At 38.5% G+C, this 21843-nt stretch overlaps 1 protein-coding gene across 1 annotated transcript in view; it reads right to left on the reverse strand.

Annotated features, from left to right (window-relative positions):
• The window catches only part of ptpn11b (protein tyrosine phosphatase non-receptor type 11b), a 63138-nt gene that overhangs the window by 30365 nt on the left and 10930 nt on the right, over positions 1–21843 (reverse strand). Inside the window, exon 2 of the mRNA XM_047363011.1 lies at positions 14013–14135. Within this exon, the coding sequence (XP_047218967.1) occupies positions 14013–14135 (123 nt within the window). The remainder of the gene's footprint in view (positions 1–14012; positions 14136–21843) is intronic.

The following is a 21843-nucleotide window of genomic DNA, read 5'->3' on the forward strand; positions in this document are numbered from 1 at the left end:
AGGGACACAGCTAGCATGTGGGAGAGGTTGCTCTGGGCAGATAAGATCGCATTTCAACTTTTTGCCCTACATGCTATGCTCTATGTGTGGAGGAGTGGAGGAAAGCTTTCATAACTCTTAACACACTATAATGACAGTGACACATGGTGTTGGCAGAATCATGCTGTGGGGATGATTTTTCTTTAAGAGGGACAGGGAAGTTGGTAAGACTTAATGGTAAGATTGATGGAGCTAAATATAGAGCAATCCTAGAAGAAGACCTGAGATGCTACCAAAGACCTGAGACTTGGTCGGTGGATCAACAACCATGAACATACAGTTAGAGCTACAAGGGAATGCTTTGGATTCATAATTCTCAAACGGTGGTAAGAGTACCACTTAGGCTGCCTTTCATTGTGCTTCGAGGAATATTTTGTACCAATTATTTGCAAGTCAAATACGAACAAATTACCTCAGATGTAGTGAACAAACCAGGAAATACTGCTGGTGACTACTTTTGCTGTGTTTAATGCACCTCTGAAGTTGGAACTCGGATCTGGGAATGATACATACACTATAAACATGTTCAACTAAACCATGTTCCAGTTCCAAATCAACTGAAGGGCAAATTAACTATTTTTACAGCACCGATTACAAGGTTTAGATTAATACTGAACTTTAAAGCTGGGGTTGCTTTATAACTTTTGACTTTCACACTCAGAATTCAAACTTTTAGTAACCTCTACTTCAGGCATCTTCTGGGTAAAAATTGAACATATAATAACACCCTTCAACCAATGAAATATTGCCAATTTTTTTCCACTTTCAATTTCAGACTTTTTTTTGTTTTTCCAAGTCCTGTTTTAGTACTGTTTTAAAATATAATTCAGTATTGTGGTACTTGGAAAACTTTATCTTTGCCATGATGGTACCCGTCAGGAAAGATCAGAGAACCATCGTTTTAGATTAAAGCATTTTCTTGTATTAAAGATGATGTCCACATATAACCTTTATTAAATCTGACTGAGCTTCAGCTATTTTGCAGAGAAGGATGTGCAAACCTGCTTGCTACATACAGCAAATATCTTGCGGATGTAAGTGCAGCAAAGTATTCACTGAGGGGGACTGAATACAAATACAAACCACACAAATTAAAAACCATGCATCATGTTTGTTATACAGAACAGTTATGTCCTAATTTGTGTTAGTCTATCACATGAAATCACAATAAAATACATTGAAATTTGTGTTTGTAACTTCACAAAATGTGGTAAAGTTCAAAGGATATACTTATGAATATTTCTGCAAGCCACTGAATCTACGGTTAGTTTTCTTTTTATAAAGCCTGATCCATGATTGCTGCACACCCAAAGAGAGAGAGAGTGTAAATCTGACAAACCATGCAACATTTAAGCACCACTTTACATATTCAAACTCCTCTGACTGCTTTGAATAGATATTCACACCTCCACACGGACTCACACATATACAGTTCTTCTGATCCATAAGATATTTGCCTGAAAGCAAAAGAGCAAAGAGATTCTGCTCCACACCTTACACTTTAATGCATGCTTTATTTTCTAGTCCCCATTTCAAGCAGATTTTGTTTCCATGTTTCATTGTGAAATAAAAAAAAACACATTCTGCAAACTTATTAAGCACAACTACAGAGAAATAACACCATAAAACAGAGTCAGGAACCACAACAAAGTGGAGCCAGGCAGTCAGTCCTATCTGATCTGCCGTCTGCTTTCTCTCTAACTGACCATCAGCTAATAGTGATATCAAATGGCACAAATCCTATTTTTCTCCATCGGTTTTCCTCTAGTCCTCATAAGTTTCAAATTGCTTTTTTCTTTCCTTCCTCATACTAAGCACACAATAAATCATTTCATCCATTCTCGTATTTATTTGTCCCATAATCCATCTCTTCCTCACTCCCCATTCGTCTCTCCTTGTGTTTCCTGGTAATTGCTTTATGGCTCTATTAGTGGCGGTTGGAAAGTTGCCACAGGTCTATGGCCCTGTAACAGGCCCCTCCTCAGCTCTCAGGTCAAACCGCCTTTTTCCTATGGAGTTTAGCACCATTAACTCTGGAATAAGGCAAACACATCCTATTAGATTTTCCTCCTCTCCCCTGCTCTCCCACTTTGACACACTGATAACCTTATAGATTTATTGCAGTTTGAAATTCAGGGAGGCCAGCACTGCATCAGTTAGGTTTAGCTCTGTTTGAATCTTTTCTTTTCCATAAGAGCACAAATATTATAAGAAATTACCACTATTGTGTAGAAAATTAGAAGATGTCTTTCTGTAGATGTTCTCAATTTTTACATCCACACAGTGCTTTGCAAAAGTATTCGTACACTTTGACCTTTTTCACATTTTGTCACAACTGCCTCAAATTTCAATTTGCTTTAATGGGATTTTAAGTGATAGACCAACAGAAATGAGCAGACAATTGTGAAGTTGAAAGAAAAAAGTCTGGCATGCTTTTGGATTCACCCTCTCTGAATCTTTACTTTGTAGAACCATCTTTTGCTGCAATTACAACAACCAAGTCTTTTTGGGGTGTGTCTCTCCTACCTTTGCACATCTACAGACTCAGTCAAATCGGACGGAGAGCATCTATGAACTGGGTTTTAGGCCAAACATGAAGATGTTTTGATCTAAATCAACACATAGTAGCTCTGACTGTGTCTTTAGGGTTGTTGTCCCGCTGGAAGGTAGACCTCTGTCACAGTCTAAATTATTTATTTGTATTTAGCTTCAAACATCTTCCTTTCCAATCTAACCAACTTCCCTGTCCCTTCTAATGAAAAGCATTTCCACAGTATAATGATCCCATCAACATTTTATCAGAGGAAATGATGTGTTCAGGGTTATATGCTGGATTAGTTTACTCCACACACAGGACTTCGGATGTAGCTTAAAAAGTTCAAATTTGACCATGGAAACTTTTTCCACGTTTGTTGTGTCCCCTTAAGTGGCTTGTAATAAACTGCAAATTATGACTTTCTTTCAAAAATATCTTTCTTATGGCCACTCTTCCATAAAGGCCAGATTTGTGGATGAAAGATCATTTCAGCTGAGCTGTAGATCTCTGCAGCTCCTCCACATGTACCATTGTCTTACCATTGGCTGCTTCACGGATTGGCTGGAGAACCTGTACGTTTAGGTGGTCTTCGCTGGATCAGGGAAAAAGATCCAGCAAAGTAACTGAAGAAGGGGTCATGGAGACTGACAACCAATCAAAATGTAAGCGCAGTGCTTACTTTACCACAGTTAGCTTTGTTATTAATCTGATTAATCTGAGATAAAACCACTGAGCTTTAAACATTAATGAAAGGTCGGATTAGGAGTGGAATAACATGAGCTCACTGTCTCATTTTTCAGCTTTGAGTTATATGTGGCATAATGCGCTGCTGACAACTGCTGGTTGGATTTTAGATTTTCAAATCTATTTATTAAAAAACAGTATTTTATCATTAACAGAGATACCGAGATAAATAATATAGTTGAACTTTCTCCCTGCACTACAATCCTCAAGAAAAATTTGAAGTATAACACACGCAGGATTAAACATGTGCAGAAATATCTGATTGATTTTCAATCTTTTCCTAGCCCATTTGTTGAGGTGATATAATGATGTAGAACTAAACTGATCCCTGACTGTAGACCCAACCAGCTATAGTATCAGTTGTAATTTAACACTGGAACCATTTCATTGCACAAACCCTGCCAATGGCTTTAAGGTGCTTCTTCTTATACCCAAACGTTGTTGCACTGGCAGCAAAGATGGGCTATTTCTTCCATCTTTAGTGTTCTGGCTGAGGTAAGAAGCTAAAGATCATTTAACCAGGAAGGTTGTTAGTTTCCAATCTAGGAAATAATATTTCCCTAAATATTATTTTACTAAACTTGATAACTAATTAAACACCATTAAGACCCATTTATTCAGAAAGGTTTGGTTCTTATTCAAAATAATATATCCTTAAATATTAGTTTAATATTTCCTTAATAATATTTCTTCAAATATTATTCTAATAAATAAAGGAGCTAATTAAACACCGTTAAGAATTGATCATCCAGAAGGTTGGTTTTATTCAGCAGATCATTCTTTAAAATGTTACTTAATTAAAATAATGTTTTGCATTGTGAAGGGTTGTTTAAAGGTATACCAATTATTGTGACACAAGTTGTGTTACTGTAAAACCACAGTCTGTATAGCACCAATGTAATGTTGTCCAAATAACACAAAAAAGTATGTCTTTATCACACATCACAGCAAAACACACAGCAACCCCTCTAAAGCAAAATTAGATTTTTTAAAATTTATTTATTTGTGTTTATAGGACCGAAGTTAAAAATAATACAGATTAATATAATCAATGAAGGAATTTTGCTGGTTGAGCAAACAATTATGATACACTTCTTATGTCAAAGTCCTATTGACAAGCACATAAGTTTAAAGACTCCCCATACTGGTTTATTACTTCCTCTCATTGTCTGAGTGCTCACATCCTTGTCAGTTAGGCAGGGTGCAAAAAAGATAATGTTCTATGTTTGACAGAGAGTTGCATCTTGTTTCTTCTTGGTTTCCTTACTGAAGCAAGTCTATCATATTACTTTAAAACAACATATCAGTAACCAACTGGAGAAAACACAAACTTTAGTTTACATATGGTGCATTTCGAAAGTATTCATACTCATTCATTTTTTTCCCACATTTTGTGGGAACAAGCAGTAACTTCGAAACAGGATGACGGCAACATCATGTTGAGTGGTGGTCAGAGTTGTTGCTAAATACAGAGCATGACGGAGGAAAAACCTGCCAGCGGCGGCAGAGGTGGCTGGGGTGAAAGTTTACTAGCAGGATAATTACCCCTAAACTCACAGCTAGAGCTACAAAGGGATGGTTTAGATCAAAGCATTTTTATATTCACAAATACTAAACATCCAGTATGACAAAACTAGAGCTATTTTGCAAGGATTAATAGACAAAATGTTTAGACTCTAGATACCCAAAGCTGGTAGAAACATCCAAAATGGCTTGCAGTTGGGTGTATGTAAAAGAGGGATCAATACAAATGCATGCCAGACTTTTCAGATTTTTATTAGTAAAAATTGACTTCCATTCATTGCTATAGCCTAACCCTCACCCTAAACCTAACCCTTACCAGTAATTACCTAATGCTAAACCTAACCTAAACTCAATTCATACTTTAGTCATAAGCCTAAATTTTAAAGTCAGAGGTTAATTTAAATTAAACCAACAAATGTGAAAATATTAACATAAAAAAAGATTTAGGTGCCCTTTAAAGTATTTGTGAAAGTATGTTTCATACTAAATAAACCAAAATAAACCAAATATATCATAAAAGTTCCCGCCATGACCTTAGTTAGGAGTTTGGCTAAGGGTGGTGCCATCACACATTAAAATCTAAACTCACCGGCTGCCCTCTCCACACACTAACACATTAAAGAGAGATTTTGAATGTCCTTAGCTACAGTTTTCTGGATTATTTAGTTTTAGTAGGGGTGATTACTGCCTTCGAGAGTAGACGACTGGCACATAGGAATTTAAAATGAAATAAAAATGTTTAATTTTAGACACTGCAAGGTCCTCCATCAAAACCTGCCGTTTTGTTTCTGGGTCACAAAGAGGAGCCCTACTTTTCATTGCCAGAAACGATCAATGGCTCCAAGGTTCAGATTAATGCAGATTTTGATTTGTGCTCAGGTTTTAGGCCTTTGATTAAAATAAAAAAATGTGAACATTACACAGTGGAAATTGGGCTTCTGCAGAGTTGCCGCGGTGGTGAGAGCAAACATCACTGTATTTCGTAAGTCCTTTGAACAGAAGAGGGGCAGTCTTTAAAAACAGATACTCCTTTTTTGATATTTTTATGGTAGTAAACAAAAATAGCCATTTCAGAAGGATTTTCAAAATGCATGTTTATGCATTCATCAAACCTATACAATTACCTTTTGCTTGCTTTCCCCACAGGCTGCTGAAATCAATCTATATCTGAAGATAAAGCTTGATATAATTCGTACTCCCTTAAACTGTACACGGGCATTAGTTACTGGTTTCAAGATAAGGCTTTAAAATGTTACAGTTTCAAATGCACAAAAATTATTTTTCTTAACTTTCCTGAAAGAGAAATGCCATTAAAAGAGAGAGTGGAGTTTTCACAATGTAGCACAGCTGCCCCTCCCGTGTTTATTGCTGTGCACTGCCAGTCAGCAGGCTGAAAGAAGACTTCTAAAAGTAATGATCAACATGTCTGTTAAGTAGTCAACTGTGGACTCTACCCAAGCAGAGAGCATAACTAATTACCCAGATAATATCAGCAGGATATTTATACAGCTATTTAAATATGAAGCTGGAAAAATTAAAAACCTGGAAGGGAAATAGCAAAGAAGGATGACAAATTAGGACACAAGAAAGAAATAAGCAAACAATGAAAAGAAAGGGCATAAGGAAGGAGGGTATAAAAACAGAATGACATAAGGACAAAATGATAATATTCAGACAAAGTCTGAAAATACTAATATTTATCCACACTCTAGTTTTCCATATGTATCCAGACCTGGAAATCTGAAATCCAATCCCTGTCTTTTCCAGACTGTGTATGAACCCCAATTAAAATAAATAACTGTATCATATTAAATAAATTAATCATATTATTGTAACTTTAGCAATCAATATATTGTTTTAGTAGATGTAGAAATATGTGTTGCTTTTGTGTTGAATAATGTCACGCGTCCGTCCGGGTTATCATATGGTGAATATCTTATACAAGCCCATGCCAGGTGTATTCATCTCACTTTACCATTTAATGTTCTTATCTTAAGCTTTTTTTAATATTCTAATCTCCCTTCTGTACTCCCAGAGAATCAGGCTGATATCAAACTGTGAAGGAGACAAACAAGACAAATGACACCAGTATAGGAGATCAATCAACAAAAAAGACTTTCGTAAGTTCTAAGAAACAGTGAAAGTACCGTAAAGTAGTCAGAGAAAAGTGACAGACTGTGTAGGTCACTACGATCAATACTGAAATAATCAGCTGTGCCTTATCCACACATGTCTATAGCCAGAGTCCAAGATCAACAATGATCACAGCAAATGAAATATTTACAAAAGAAAATCCATTACAGCAGCAACTGGACTCGGCTTAAATATTCAACTTTAATGGCTGTAGATGGCATTGCAGATGCACACCCAAAATAATAATACTTATTACTACTAATAATATTAATAATAATGGTGGTACTCTTTAACTCTCCTCTGTAAAGCTAAAAATAACCTGAGTGCAGTGGAAACACCAGAGTAAACCCATGCTACCGTTATGTAACACAAAGGTTGGGAGCAAATCAATTCGCTCTCGGTGGTAATTTGCTTTGAAAAAAAAATTCTCTTTCAAGACTGCCCTCAAAACTCCTTCTCCAGGTCTTTTAAAGTGTACAGAGAGCATGAAAGATGATGGCAGAAACTCGCCCAAACTGCTCTTCCCACAGAACAGAACTCCGTGTTTAAATTACGGCCAAATGTTTTCTGCATCAAACTTTATTTTTTAATTCCCATCTTTGAATTTTCTCAGAGTGTGAATTGATTACGTTTTCAAACCATCAAAATGCTCTTGTTTGCATTTCAGACATCAGAGCAGGAGCTCAGGCTGACCCCTCCTTCCTCTGTCAGCCTTGAGGACCCAAAGGAGAAGGGAAGTAGTGGAGATAAGCAGAGATGCACAAAGAAAAAGAGAAATGAGGGAAAAAAGAAGACTCCCTCAGCACTCTCTGAACATTTACAGTGACTGTTAGGTCAGACATAAAAAGTATGCACTCTAGACAGCAACAATTAGTGTTTGCTTTCAGTAAGGCATGTGCTGATAATCATTTTTGTCACATATATGAAATAAAATAACAAACTCCGACAGTGCCTTGGTTTACAGTATTGGTCTACACATACAGTGTTGTGAAAAAGTGTTAAACCCTTTACAGATTTCTCCTTTCTTGTTCCACTTAAATGTTTCAGTTTATCAACCAAATTGTTCATTTTCTCCCCTTGTCCTCCCCAGTGTGTTGGTTTCCCTTTCCCCTCTATGTGTTGTCATGTTTACAGGCGGGGTGAGGTGGAGCCATCAGTGTGCTCTTCATACTGACAGTCAAGCTTCAGCGTAAAAGACGGGTGCTTCCAGCCACACCTTGCCAGTTTGTCAGCTCCATCAGTGGTACACTGGCTGCCAGATTTAAGTAAAGTCAAGTCTAGTTTTGTGTCAAGTTTGCAATGTCAAGAAATGTTTGTCTCTCATCACAGGAAGACTGCTCCATCTTAAGTTGTCATGATGTGCTGTTGAGGTAGGATCCACGTGCAAGAACCAGGTTCCCTTCCAGGAACCAAGTGAATGGAGGTAAGTCGACTTTAATGATCCTACCTCACAGATCCAGGCAGACGTGAAAAGTTTGAAAACTGAAAGGCAAACCATGAACTTTGGGATCTAGAACTAGACCAGGACAAAAAGTAGCCAAACCAGGCATAATGGTGCAACACAGGATATCATCGACAAGGAACCAGCACTAAACAATGACAACTAAAGAGCCTAAATACAAATGGAAATACAGGGTGAACCAATGAACAGAGAGACTAGGTAAACAAGGGAAACTGGGAACAGGTGTGGGACAGACTACAGGGAGACAGAGGGTAAACAAAGGACCAGACCAGGTAAATGAACAAAAACACAAAGACACAGATTTCAGACAGATGGCCGTGAGGTCGTCCCATACAGACACAGAGTTCAGGCGGACGGCGGGGATGACGTCCCCTGTAGACCCAAAGTACAGGTGGTCTGCGACGAAGGCTAAAACGAAATCTAGGATGTCTGCGACGAAGCCAAAAGAACCCACGAAGAAGCTCGTCCGGGATCCGGGGAAAAAGGGACAGATGGCCCAGAGGCCGTCCAAGCAGAGTAGAGGACCCTCTGCAGGAAGCTGGCGGTGGAACTCGACAGACCTGGAACCACGGAAGAGCGGTGCTCGAACTGCTGGAGCGTGGTGCAGGAACCGCTAGAGCTCTGGAGAGCGGTGAAGAAACCGCTGGAACCCTGGAGATCTGTGGCGACGCCCAGAGACTCTGCAGCAGAGCTGACGAGGTTCCAATAACTGAGGCGGTTTGTTCACGAACCCCGCATGGACAAGACCAGGAACAAGAAGTGAAAGCAGTCCGTCCTCGAACCCCTCATGGACCGAAACAGGATGTGAAGGCGGTTTGTTCTTGAGTCCCTCAAGGACAGAAACAGGATGTGAAGGCGGTTCAATCTTGAACCCCTCTGGAACAGGACCGGGAACAGGAACCGGACCTAGAAGAGCTCTGAGAGGACACCCCAGAGAAACCCAAGGAGATGTGTAGGGAATAGAGGCTGATCAGGAGCCGGTAACAGCGGCGATGGCTAATCAGGAGTGGAACCAGGAGCTGAAGCATCGACAGAACCATCAGTGGAGAGGCGAAAGTCTTCTTGCTTGGTCTGTGTTGAATGAGCTGCTCTTCACCCTCACAATTATATTGAAGCTGTAATAACGGCACAAATATGCAGCACAGAGGTGCTGCACGCAGCACGTCTACAGTTATTTCCTTAATTTCCGGGTCTGTGCTCTCTCCCGCCCCCGTCATTTCTGTCCAATGGGAGCAATGATCGTCACCCGCGTGGCTTTGTTTACAAGTAATAGTTCACTTGCAAAAAGTACAATCTGAAAACAAACCGCACCAAATGAAAAAAATAAAGTTAGCTTTTGGTCCGGACCAAACAAGCGGACCAAAGGACTTTCCTGGTGTGAATACACCCTAAAGCACAGCCAGGACAACAGAAGCAAGATCCAAAAACGTAAACTGGAAATAAGAATAACTAAAACCCAAACAAAAACCAAAACACCCTTGAATCATGATAAGGACCAACGTGCAAGAAAGCTTCCAGGAATGAAGGTAAGTCGAGTTTAATGATCCTCCCTCACAGATCCAGGCAGACATGAAAAGTCTGAAAACTGACCGGCAAACCATGAACTTTGGGATCCAGAACCAGACCAGGACACAAAGTAGCCGAACCAGGCATAACGGTGCCACACAGGATATCAATGACAAGGAACCAGCAATAGATCTTCTCTGGTGGTCAGATCTGGTGGTCAGATCTGGTGGATCTGACCACCAGAGAAGAAAGTTATACTTTTCTAAAAAGTATCAACAGCACTCCTGAGAGCAGGTCAGATATGATTTGAGGGTTCAAGAATTCAGGGGTGATGTATTTATGTTTTATTATAGGGAATAGTTCATCAGAGCATGATTTCCATCCTTGAATGCATTCATAATGTGCACCCATCCATCCATTTTCTATACCCGCTTCTTCTGTACAGGGTCGTGGTGGTCGTGACCAATTTACTTAACAATCATGTTCTTGGACTGAGGGAGGAAGCCGGAGTATCCGGAGAGAACCCACACATGCACGAGGAGAACATGAAAACTCCATGCAAAAAGACCCAGCAGTCAAACCCAGAACCTTCTTGCAACAGTGCTATCAACTGCGTCACCATGCAGCTGCATTTATAATGTAAAACTGAAAAATGCCTCTTAAGAAGGGGCAAAATTACAAAATATTTGTATTCTTAGTGCATTTCTTCAAAGGTTTATGTTTACAGATGTTTTAATCTGTTTGCCCTGAGATACATTTTTTTTACATGTATAATGCTGTTGCAGAAGTCGCAAATGGAAAGCAATAAGGTAAATAGTCCTTTTAAATAAAAATTTTAAATAGTTTGAAATCGGAATCAGCAGATCAGAAAAAAAAGCGGAAATCAGTTTTGGCCAGAAAAAGTCTAATCGGTCCATCTCCAATTCCCACTTTAGTCTTAGATAAAAACAAACAGGTCATATTGATTTGGAACACAGAAAGGGGTTAACACTGCTACCACAGAATGGTGTGGTAAACTATAAACGATTATATAGGTCAATTATTCTATACACAGGCAGACAAATTCGGCAGTTTGTTAATGTTCAGTTTACCATCTTTAACTATCATAGGATACAATGGCTAAGCAGACAGGGTAAAGCGAAACAGATGCATGTACTAAACTGAGCAACAGGACATGTCATGGCTCACAAAATAAGCTTTCCAACTTAACTCAAAGGATTTTGTTTTTCATTTTGTTATATAACTATATTTAGTAGAATCTTTTTTTTCCTCTATCTTTGGTTCTGCAACACACGCCCCCCCCCCGGCTGTACATTGGTCATTTGACCTCAGAGAGTGCATCATTGTTTAAATCACAAACCGTGACATAAACTCACACCACAAACCATCCAGTGGTTATTTAGGACATTCTGCAACACAAAGCTGCAAACCACAAGTGCTGAAAGTCAAAGCCTAAACAGATTTTCCACTCTCTGAACATTTAAAGCCTCCTGCCTTTCTAACTAAACTGAGAGTCCTTTCCTCAATCGCTTCATGTCCTCCCTCTTTCACACTCAGCCTCCCACAGGCCTGTGCCACCATGTCAGCTACAGTCACATAGAAACAAGGCGCTTGGCCAACTGATGTGTGTCTTAAAAGCTTCCGTTGCCAAGGATGAGCGACTCTTCAGGCTCGTCTCTTCTATCAGTTTGTTTCCTGCTCTCTGTTATCACCACAGCATGTAGAGTCATCTTACGAGAAATGTCACAGCGCACAGTTAAACAACAGTGCTCTTTACCAAAATTATAGGAAAATCTGTAGAAATAAGGCATGAGTGACGGTACCGTTAATTTTAACACCAAGACTTTTTTGAGTCAATGCACCCTGCTGACCATGACAATGTTACCAAATCATGCATACCAAATGTGTTATCTAATATGTTCCTAGAAACACATGCACAGAACAACTTAACTTTAAATGTCATCTATTCACCAACAAACAAGCTACATTTACACTGCAGGCAAACGCGGCACAAATCCCAGTTTTTTGCAACTATGCCTCACATTTCTGACTTAACAGCAGTCAGAATGGCCCAAGTCAGATTTTTTTCACCTCCAAAAAAATCTAAATTTTGCCACTTCCATATGCAGTACTTAATTGGCCACATATTCGATTTAGTACCACAGAACGATCATGTTTGCATTTCATCTGACTTTTACGTCAATGGCCTGACTCCGACTACGCCTCCACACAGATTTCTCTACGGAAGTACCAGTCACTGCTCCAAGGAAGGCCATTGTTAAGAGTTGTGTTCTCTATTTTCTTGCCTTTATTCATCCTGTTATGATGCGGTCATAATATCGTCGGTTCCCATTGCTCAACAACTTAATAATAACACAGAGAAGCCGACATCCATTATTACTGCGGTAAACTTTGCGCTGTGTTTGACGTCTATATTCTCCATCTTCGCATGCAGGTCGCTTTACGGTCGTGAATAAAGTCTGATGGCGGCAGCATTTAATTGTAGTTTGAACAACCACGGAAATAAAATCAGATTCCAGAAAAAAATCATAATTGAGACCTGCAGTGTGAACGTAGCCTTAGACTCACTTATAAACAGATGAATGCTAGAAGTCGAACAATGTGGGTTTTTCTGCAACTGACGCACATATTTGAAGGCCAGAGAAGCTAAAGGCTGACATTCCAGCCCGATTATTTATACTATATGGCCACTATATATTTTTCTCCATTAGTCAGTTTCTTGACCCGGAATATGAAACATCTAATTTCCAAGCAACCACACACACAGAGACTGCTGCCAAAATAACCGTCCTCCAATAAACAATATTTAAGCAATAGAAAATATGAGCCATATGTATCAACTGGCCCATATATTTACCTACCTCTAGTGTTCCTGTATTGAGCTCATATCTTCCTGTTATTTGATTATTTGAATTGTCGAAATGATTTGCTTCTTCAAGAATATGGAGCTAAATTGGGGCCATAAAGTTTGTTCAAACGAAAAAAATGTAAACCTGAAAAATAAAGGTTTGTTCAAAAGAAAAAAATTTTAACCTAAAAAATAAAAGTTTGTTCAAAAGAAAAACATATGAACCTGAAAAATTATTTTGAACCTCCCCCCAAAAAATTTGAAAACTGGAAAAAAGTTTTGCAACTGGAAAAAAAAAAAACAGATGTGAAACTGGAAAAAAAACAAGTTCAAAACTACTTTTCAGATTCAAGTTTTTTTTTTCAAACTTGCAGATTTTTTTTTCGGCTTCAAACTTTTGGCCCTGTTTTGGCCTCAGATCACGGGGGTGCAGAATCATGACTGACAGCTCAACACAGCGGATGAACAACATATTCCCTGCTGTTGCATTAAGGGACCGTGGGAACTGGAATTATCTGTAATACATCAACGATATTCTATATATATGTGATTGGTTTTGAATGATAACAGGCTTCACCGATAGAAGCAGCTCAGAGGAGAAAATATGATCTTGACAGATTTGCACAGCATTTTAAGTCCGTGTTGGAGATTTCCCATGCTCTCAACATCAAGCAAAAGAACCGCTAGACTAAGCGGCAGGAATGAAACCAGATGCAAAACGAGCCGGTATTTTCCGAATATCCTTGCATAATTAAGCCTTGAAAACTTGAATCTGAAAAGTAGTTCTGAACTTTTCTTTTTCCAGTTTCACGTCAAATTTTTTTGGGCAAGGTTCAAAATTATTTTTCAGGTTCAAATGGTTGTTTTTTTGAACAAACTTTTTTTTCAGGTTTAAATTTTTTTCTTTTGAACAAACTTTTATTTTTCAGGTTTAAATTTTTTTCTTTTGAACAAACTTATTTTTCAGGTTTACATTTTTTTCTTTTGAACAAACTTTTATTTTTCAGGTTCAATTTTTTTTTTGTTTGTACAAACTTTATGTCCCCAATTTAGCTCCATACAAGAATCCAACCACACACTCAAAAAGGCAGCACATTTTCTTAGAGCTGAACTCTGAACAGGTGAGAACCATGATGCCAAAAGGAGATGCTGCTGGTGAAAACACTAGAAATACATAAGCAACTGTCGGGTGAACTTACCTGACAGACAGGGTAAAATCCCCAGGGTTGCTCTTGCTTGGCCGGGCCAGGAAACTGCCGTGGACTCCCCGGGTTAACAAGAGCTGCTCTGCCTCGATTCCAGTGATGTTGGGGTGGAACCACCTTAAAAGATTAAAAACAACAGTAAAAGGTTTAAAGCACAGGCCAACCGGAGAAGCCATTTTAGTTAGAAAAATGTAAAATTTTTTCTCATATAATCATGGGTAGCTACAGGTATCGATGAATAACAAATTACAGTTTTAAAACTGCTTTAATTTTGCATCATATAGTTTCCATGGCTGAAAATCCTTTGAATGAGATAAAAAGTGACATAGAGACTGGAGCATATAGTAGCCTCTCCGACTCTAGCTGCTGTGCACTGCCAGTTAGCTGGCTAAAAAAAGAAAAACACCTACACTTTCTCTTGCTAATAAAGAAAAATTATTCTGCTGGTATGGAACCAGACACAAAAACACAGACAGCCATGGTGAGGAGAATAAATTAATATAATGAAATTGCTCATATTTGTCAGGTTATGTGGAGATGAAGAAGGACTAAAGTGCAGGAAAGAGCGAGGGAGCAGCATGGTAAATAGATGAGTAGTTTTAATAATGATCATTAACAAAAGACTTACAAACTGACTGGACACAAAACATGCCAGGGAAGATACAGGGTAGCATTCAAAGCAGAAATCAGGAGAAACCAGTGGTTAACAAGGAAGACCAGAGAGTATCAGTACTGAGGGAAGTGGAGAATGGTTCAATGAACTAGGGGAGGTAATCAGAGGGAGAATGAGGAGCAGGTGGTGGAGATGGTGACTGAGGGAGAATGACTAATTAACTCAGAGGAGCATAGAGTGAAGGGAGGTAACATCTAAATGAACTGAAGCAAGTAAACAATGAGACTAACTAAAGAACTCTAACAGAGGGGAACCAGATGATAAGGAAATATAAACTAACACATCTAACACAAGAATCCAGGGAAGTAACAAAAACTAAACGACATAATTAATCTAATAAACCTGAATGAATAGAAATAAAGCAAGAAAAGGACATGGCAGTGCAGAGAGAGTAAACAGAACACAAACTCAAAACCCCAAACACAAGCAGATTATGACAATATTAAAGTAATGCAATTCAAAACTTGCTGGCAAGCTTCGAGCTGCATTACTATAAAGCAGCGGAATGCAGGCTTGCTACCTGAGCAGACAGCCTGACTAATTAACCAGCTATTATCCGCTTGTTTGGCTTCTTTTAGTTCTTAAAGAGAAGAACTACAAATATTTCTGATATTCTATATGTTTAAATTTATAGAACGTAAAATAATAAATGAAATCTTTTAGATAACTTTATTATGGTTATAATGTATAACAACAGTTTACTTTTTACTACATTTAATATAAACCTGAACATATGCTGACATGCAGTCAACAGCAGTCAAATTCAGGTAATCTGGCAGCAGAGTTTAAAAGGCACTACTCCATAAATAAAAATATGAACGAGGTTTAAGTTTAGCGTTTTTAACACAGAGAGTAATCACATGCATATTGTGTCGTATACATTATGTTAGGATATTGTTCCAAAGTTTTACATTAGTAGGACTATTTTTTTCCAAATTGCTGAGACAAGTAAAACTAATTGGGCACCAGTGAGATTCTTCGTTTTAAGCAATAAAAACTAATATTTCTATTATTATTTCTTATTTTAGGACAGTTGAAAAATCAGTTTTTATTTTTTCTTTATAAATATCAATAAATGCTTTATTCTGGTGGTTATAAAATATACTGAACAATGCTGTGAAGAAATGAATCTCAACTGAGCGAGTAATTGAAGTTAATATTTTCCGGAACTTTAAATTTTACAATGGCGTTTCTTTACCTGAGGAACCTGACCTAGGCACAGCTCACTGGTGTGACATTAAACAAAGTTTTATTCAGGAATGAATGGCTGTTGTAAACTGACAGACCTTTAGGACAAACCTTAGTTTCTTCTTGCAGAAAAAAGCTTTAAAAAATATTTCCCCTCGGGCAGCAGAGCATGCGACCCAAATACAGAGGCTTCAGTCCGCGACGCCGCGGTCCCTTTTATGCGTAAATAAGATCAGACGTTGCTCTTCACTGACGTCAGAGGAGCAGAAATATAAAGAGAAAGTATGTGTGAACAAAAGCAGCTTCATTGCAAAGTTGGACATAATAAAATGTAAGAAAAAACATGGCCAGCTACTGGGTGGCTCACTAAGATAATCTATAGTTGTGTCATGAAATTAAAGCCTTTACTCGTACAAGAATGAGTAAAAAACATGTTTCTAGTGTGTAGTATGAGCAATAAGGATGACATCCAGGTTTTTGACATAGCCCTTTCTTATAATTGAAGAAAAATAACATATTCTTTGATGGAGCGGTTTGTTTGTTCTAGTTTGACAGGGAAGTGCAGAAAAATAACATAGTTTATACCACATAAAATCCCTCACTTCCTCTCCTGCAAAACATTATTGACAAACTGTTTATCACATCCACTTCCCACTGTGGCTGACCCATTAGTTGGACATAAACCAAACCCAGGTGCACTGTGCTCCTACATTAACACACTATATTCTTGAGTAAAAATCCTGTTTAATGCATGAGGGAGGAAATGGCTCTTGGAGAGGCTGCTGTTTACATCCCGGTGAATGGCTGCAGGTGAATTGTTTTGCTTTAGAGCTTATGTTTAAGTAGGGATCACTGGGTTAATCCTACTAACTACTGTGTTCCACTGCTGGCTAATCCAGTGCACCATTAGCCACCTAAGGCCCCATACCTATGCCAGATCTGGGATGGTTGAGCCAAACTGAATTGAAAAAGTACATAGTGTGTCTGGTGTACCAGGTATGACCAAAAGAAGTGCAACACATCAAGAACACAAGGCCTTCTACTAAAACAATGGAGTCAGAAACATGAAAGTCATATAAACTGTAGCAACAGCCTTTTTACAAGGAAGGAATGTACTGTATAAATGTATATACCGTATTTTCCGCACTATAAGGCGCACCGGATTATAAGGCGCACCTTCAATGAATGGCCTATTTTAGAACTTTTTTCATATATAGGGCACACCGGATTATAAGGCGCATAGAATAGAAGCTACTGCAGTCAAACGTTTGACTGGGGTTGCGTTATGCATCCACTAGATGGAGCTGTGCTAAAGAGAATGTCAACAAAACAGTCAGATAAGTCAGTCAAACTTTATTAATACACTACAAACCAGCGTTCTGATAACTCCATTCACTCTCATGGTAAGGTCTCCTCTACATAGAATTCTATTGAATAGAGCCAACCGCACGTTAGGAATGCATTGGAGTCTATGAAGTTGAAGTCAAACGTTAGTTAAAACGTGAAAGGGAACTTTTCCCTGATTCAGTAAACACGTAAAAGAAACAGTTTGATGCACTAAATCAAACGTTAGTACTGTTAACCTTTCCTGTTTCTGTCCCCTGACCGTAGTCTGATGACACACGGGAGACGCTTTCTCCAGGGCCGAAGTTACTAGTTTCCTCGGGGTTAACTCCCTCACTCATACATTGCTGAGTTGAACATGAAGAAACAGCATCAAAACACTGAGTTGTTGACGAGATTCGGGGTTCTTTTTAATGACTTTGCAGCACGTAAAAACACAGGGCTTACAGACTCATACACCGCTGCTCCAGTCGCCGTTTCTACCCACCCCACACACACAATAATACCGACGTCACTCCTTCTCTCTTGATTCTCAGCTACGGCAGCACACAGCGCCACCTCTGTCCGGAGGAGTAATGTCAACATCTTCCATACACACACACACGAAATATACACCCCACACACTGAGCTTCTAATCACATAAAGTTCAGGCAATTCCTGCAACAGTACATTCAAACGTTATACACACACAAGTGGTGTTGGACTAGGAGTAAGCACAGTACAGGTGTTTACCGCTATTACTTCGGCGACCCCCCTGACTACGGTAGCCGTAATGCTGCAAGTGGTGCGGCTTTGTAGTTTACCAGTCGTACTGAAACATTTTGACAGAGCGCCGTGTACAACCAGTATGGATCAACCAATTAACCAATTGATCCATATATAAGGCGCTCCGGATTACAAGGCGCACTGTCATTTTTGGAAAAAATTTAAGGTTTTTAAGTGCGCCTTATAGTGCGGAAAATACGGTACATGTTTATACTATGGAAGCTTGTGTCTGTTTTATTGTGATATAATAATAACTTAGCATCTAGCCAACTGTACAAACTTGAGATTGTTTGGCAGTCTAGCTAGATGTGTAGCTCCATATTTAGCTATATTTGTAGGAACGTAAAAGAAAAAAAAAACACTGAAAGCATTTGCATGTAACACTGACGGCTCATATCCACAGTCATGAAAGTAACTTTTATATATAAGTTATTTTATGAAGATTTTCTATTACATCCAATTTTATTATCATCCCTGTCTGGGCCAGTTTATTATTTATGAAATATGACAGCCTCGATCAAACCAAAATAACTTTGAGGGACTTTTCTGCCAATACATAATTTTCTATAAGTTGTTATAGATCAAATCCTCAGTGGTAAATGCAGGTAGGAAATGTCCTCTAGGCAGGTGCTACATGACAGAAAACATTCGGTGGCAAGCAGCGTGATTTCATCTCGGGTACAAAAATGATCGGGACAGCCGAGGTACTAAATGACAAACAAGTATCCGCATTTCTCAAGTAAGAATTTACATTTCTAAGCATGTATTAATGGCAAACATCTACACTGTATAATATCTTCATTATCTCCCTGCAATTCACAACAGCACAATTTAAAGCTGTCTTTGACTATTTCTGATGGAAGAAAAAATACTTTTACTTCAACTAACAAACAACAAGAAAAAAAGTTTTTGGAACCATCGCTGGCACATAAATAAAGCGTATCATTGATTCATTTAACTGAGCAGAGAGGAGGCAACAGACGACAAAAGAGCGCCTTCATGAAGCTCATGCTGTGATGATAATATCTGAGAGCTTAAACAGTGGGCGGGCATTTAGGTGTTTCTGTTTTTTGCACTGTAAGACACAAACCCATGACAGTACGATAAAAATAAGACTCATGCGTCAGCTCAGCAGATCTTGTGTCACCCAAAATTGGCTTATAGACACCAACATACTTATGTGGTCACTGCCGCTGCAAGGGTCTGCCTCTCAGCACAATGCTTTATTTAATTTCTTGGAAAGTCATTAAACTGCAAAATGACATTGAATCACAACATGCCTCTAATCAGCTGAAACCGACATTTACTACAAATAAAATCTAAAAGGTTTAAAGATGCTTTTTCACATCAAAACATAAATAGCATGCATGTTTACATACAGATGAAGCAGCTGTCACTATTTTCCATTCAGCACATACATCTAAAGTGACAATAACTGCTCATCAATCACAAAGCATCCTGAGCAGGTTTGATTTTGACAGAGGGGAAACACGAGAACACGTAGAGAAAGATACAGACTCAGTTGTAGAATCAGTTATAAAACCAAACGTGTGACAGGTCTGAATAAAAAAACAGGACAAAACAGGACTCCTAAATGAACCTTTGTACAAGATAAAATTATACAGTCGATATAAATACAGTTTTGATCTAACCTGAATAAATAAAGCGAGGCTGAACCAGAGACTGAAAAAAGCACCCGACAAGCAGACCACACCAGCTAAGGCATCCGACCTAGATTGCATCTGACCCCCTTACTCTCACCAGGGGGTGAAACCGATCTCCTTTACTTCTGTTACTGAAGCCAAAGAAGCTGATTGTAGAAGGAACGTTAAAAATAATTATATAAACAATTACATAAACATATTTCAAGAATGGAGAACAAATTGGGAAGGTTTCCACAGCAACATTAATATCTCAACTTCTACAGCAAAATTAAAATACACCAATTCCTTGTAAGGGGAAGGGGAAGGGGACTGGGGGATCAGGTACTAAAAAATCTGATTTGTTGTTGGCTGATGAGGTCACTATTGCAAAAAAGCTAATTTGACGTAGAAAACGCTAATTATATTTCAGTGTAAGATTTTACTGAGGAAGACAAGTTAGATATTACTGACATTAATATTCATTTGTTAATGTGTTTCACCTTTAGTCGATCTTAACAAATGGGAAGAAGACATAAGGAGACGATGACATCATCACCACAAAAATAACATTCTTCATCTTGATTAGAACTGCATAATATATCACAAATTTATTGTTAATACATTTTCAGTGTGTGCAATAATAAAATTGTAACTTGGACTGCGATAAATGTTAGCTATTTATATAAATGAGATGCTCCTTAATATCTGGTGTCTGTGAGCGCAGTAAACCAAAGCCGAAAGACATTAACACTATACACATCAGTATTTATTTATTTATTGGTCATATCATCGTGACATTCACCAGTAGGGGCGTAACGATACAAGGATTCGTACCGAAAATATCCTGTACAGCCCTGTCTGTTTGGTAGGCACGTGTACCGAACTAATTCAGCAGTGTTTTATACCTGAACACATGTCTATGGAACTAAGTCCACGATCCAATGTTCTGTAGAGCAACTTTAAAAAGTGACACCAAAACAGAGATGACGTCCAGCTATGACTAAACGTTGTTTGGGAACATTAACAGTGACAATGGACAAAGAAAGGTGGACCGAACTTAAGCTTTACGTGAGTGTGTTTCAACAGCAATAAGGTACATACATTAACTCGCTCTAAGCTGAACTTAATTACTCATATCAAACAACGTTAGGAAGAATGTAAACATCACAGATACTGGAGAATAATCAGCCGAGGTGCAAACTGACTACCTGTAGCATCCAGTCAGCCCAAACTAAGTATATAATACACCATGCAAGTCTAAGGAAATCCCGTTAAAAATACTGTTACACCTCTGTTTACCAGCATTATCACATATTGCATGTTTTCCTTATATCTTCCAGCCCTAGACCTGATGCAGTCAAAAACTGTAAACCCTTCCAATACAAACACACTATACAAAATGGGGGAGCATCAAAGTGGCCCATATATGTGACAAGACTTCATGTTCCATAAAATGCACAACATTTCCTGCTGTTTAATCACGTATCTAAACATTTTTAGATACACCAACATTCATGGCAAGACAGGAAACACCAAGAGAGCACCTTATGAAGAAATCCAACTTCATGAGTACTTTTAGAAAATGACCTGTAGATTTTTTATTTGACTTAATCCTTGAGGTAATCTTATGTAGAAGAGGTAATGTCAACTGCATCTTAAATTAGTCATCTCAAAAATTTACTACCAAAACTTTATGTTTCCCCCTTAGCTGTAACTTTTCAATTTGTTGGAGAATACTTTACACTTCTAGGAATTATTTTGTCACATTTCAAAACAAAGAGCCATCGATGGGTCATGGACGTCAGCTGGTGGACAGATTAGATGTGTATTGTTTTTAATCTAGATTCATACAGAAAAACACAAAACAGTGGGATAAAAAAGGCCTTATGTCTGTAATCCGTTTCTAATCCTTTATCACAGTGCTGATGTCAGTCGTCAAATTAATAACACGGTGGAGTTGGGATGAAATCCGACTCAAACACCGGACCGGTGCTTTGAACACTCAGGGAGCCTTTAAACGTTCACATTCCCTGTGAGGATTTATGCAAAAAAACGTATACAAACAACTAAAAGGCCTTCTTAAAAACTAAAGCACGCTTAGAGCCTCTTTGTAAACCTTCAATCATTCAAGAGCAACACACACTCACGAAAAAGAAGTAGCAGAAACTACATATTCTGCACAAACAGGTGTTCTAGATCCAAAATGATACTT

Source organism: Girardinichthys multiradiatus, chromosome 1 (genome assembly GCF_021462225.1).
Source record: "Girardinichthys multiradiatus isolate DD_20200921_A chromosome 1, DD_fGirMul_XY1, whole genome shotgun sequence".
In the NCBI taxonomy this organism is placed as follows: Eukaryota; Metazoa; Chordata; class Actinopteri; order Cyprinodontiformes; family Goodeidae; genus Girardinichthys; species Girardinichthys multiradiatus.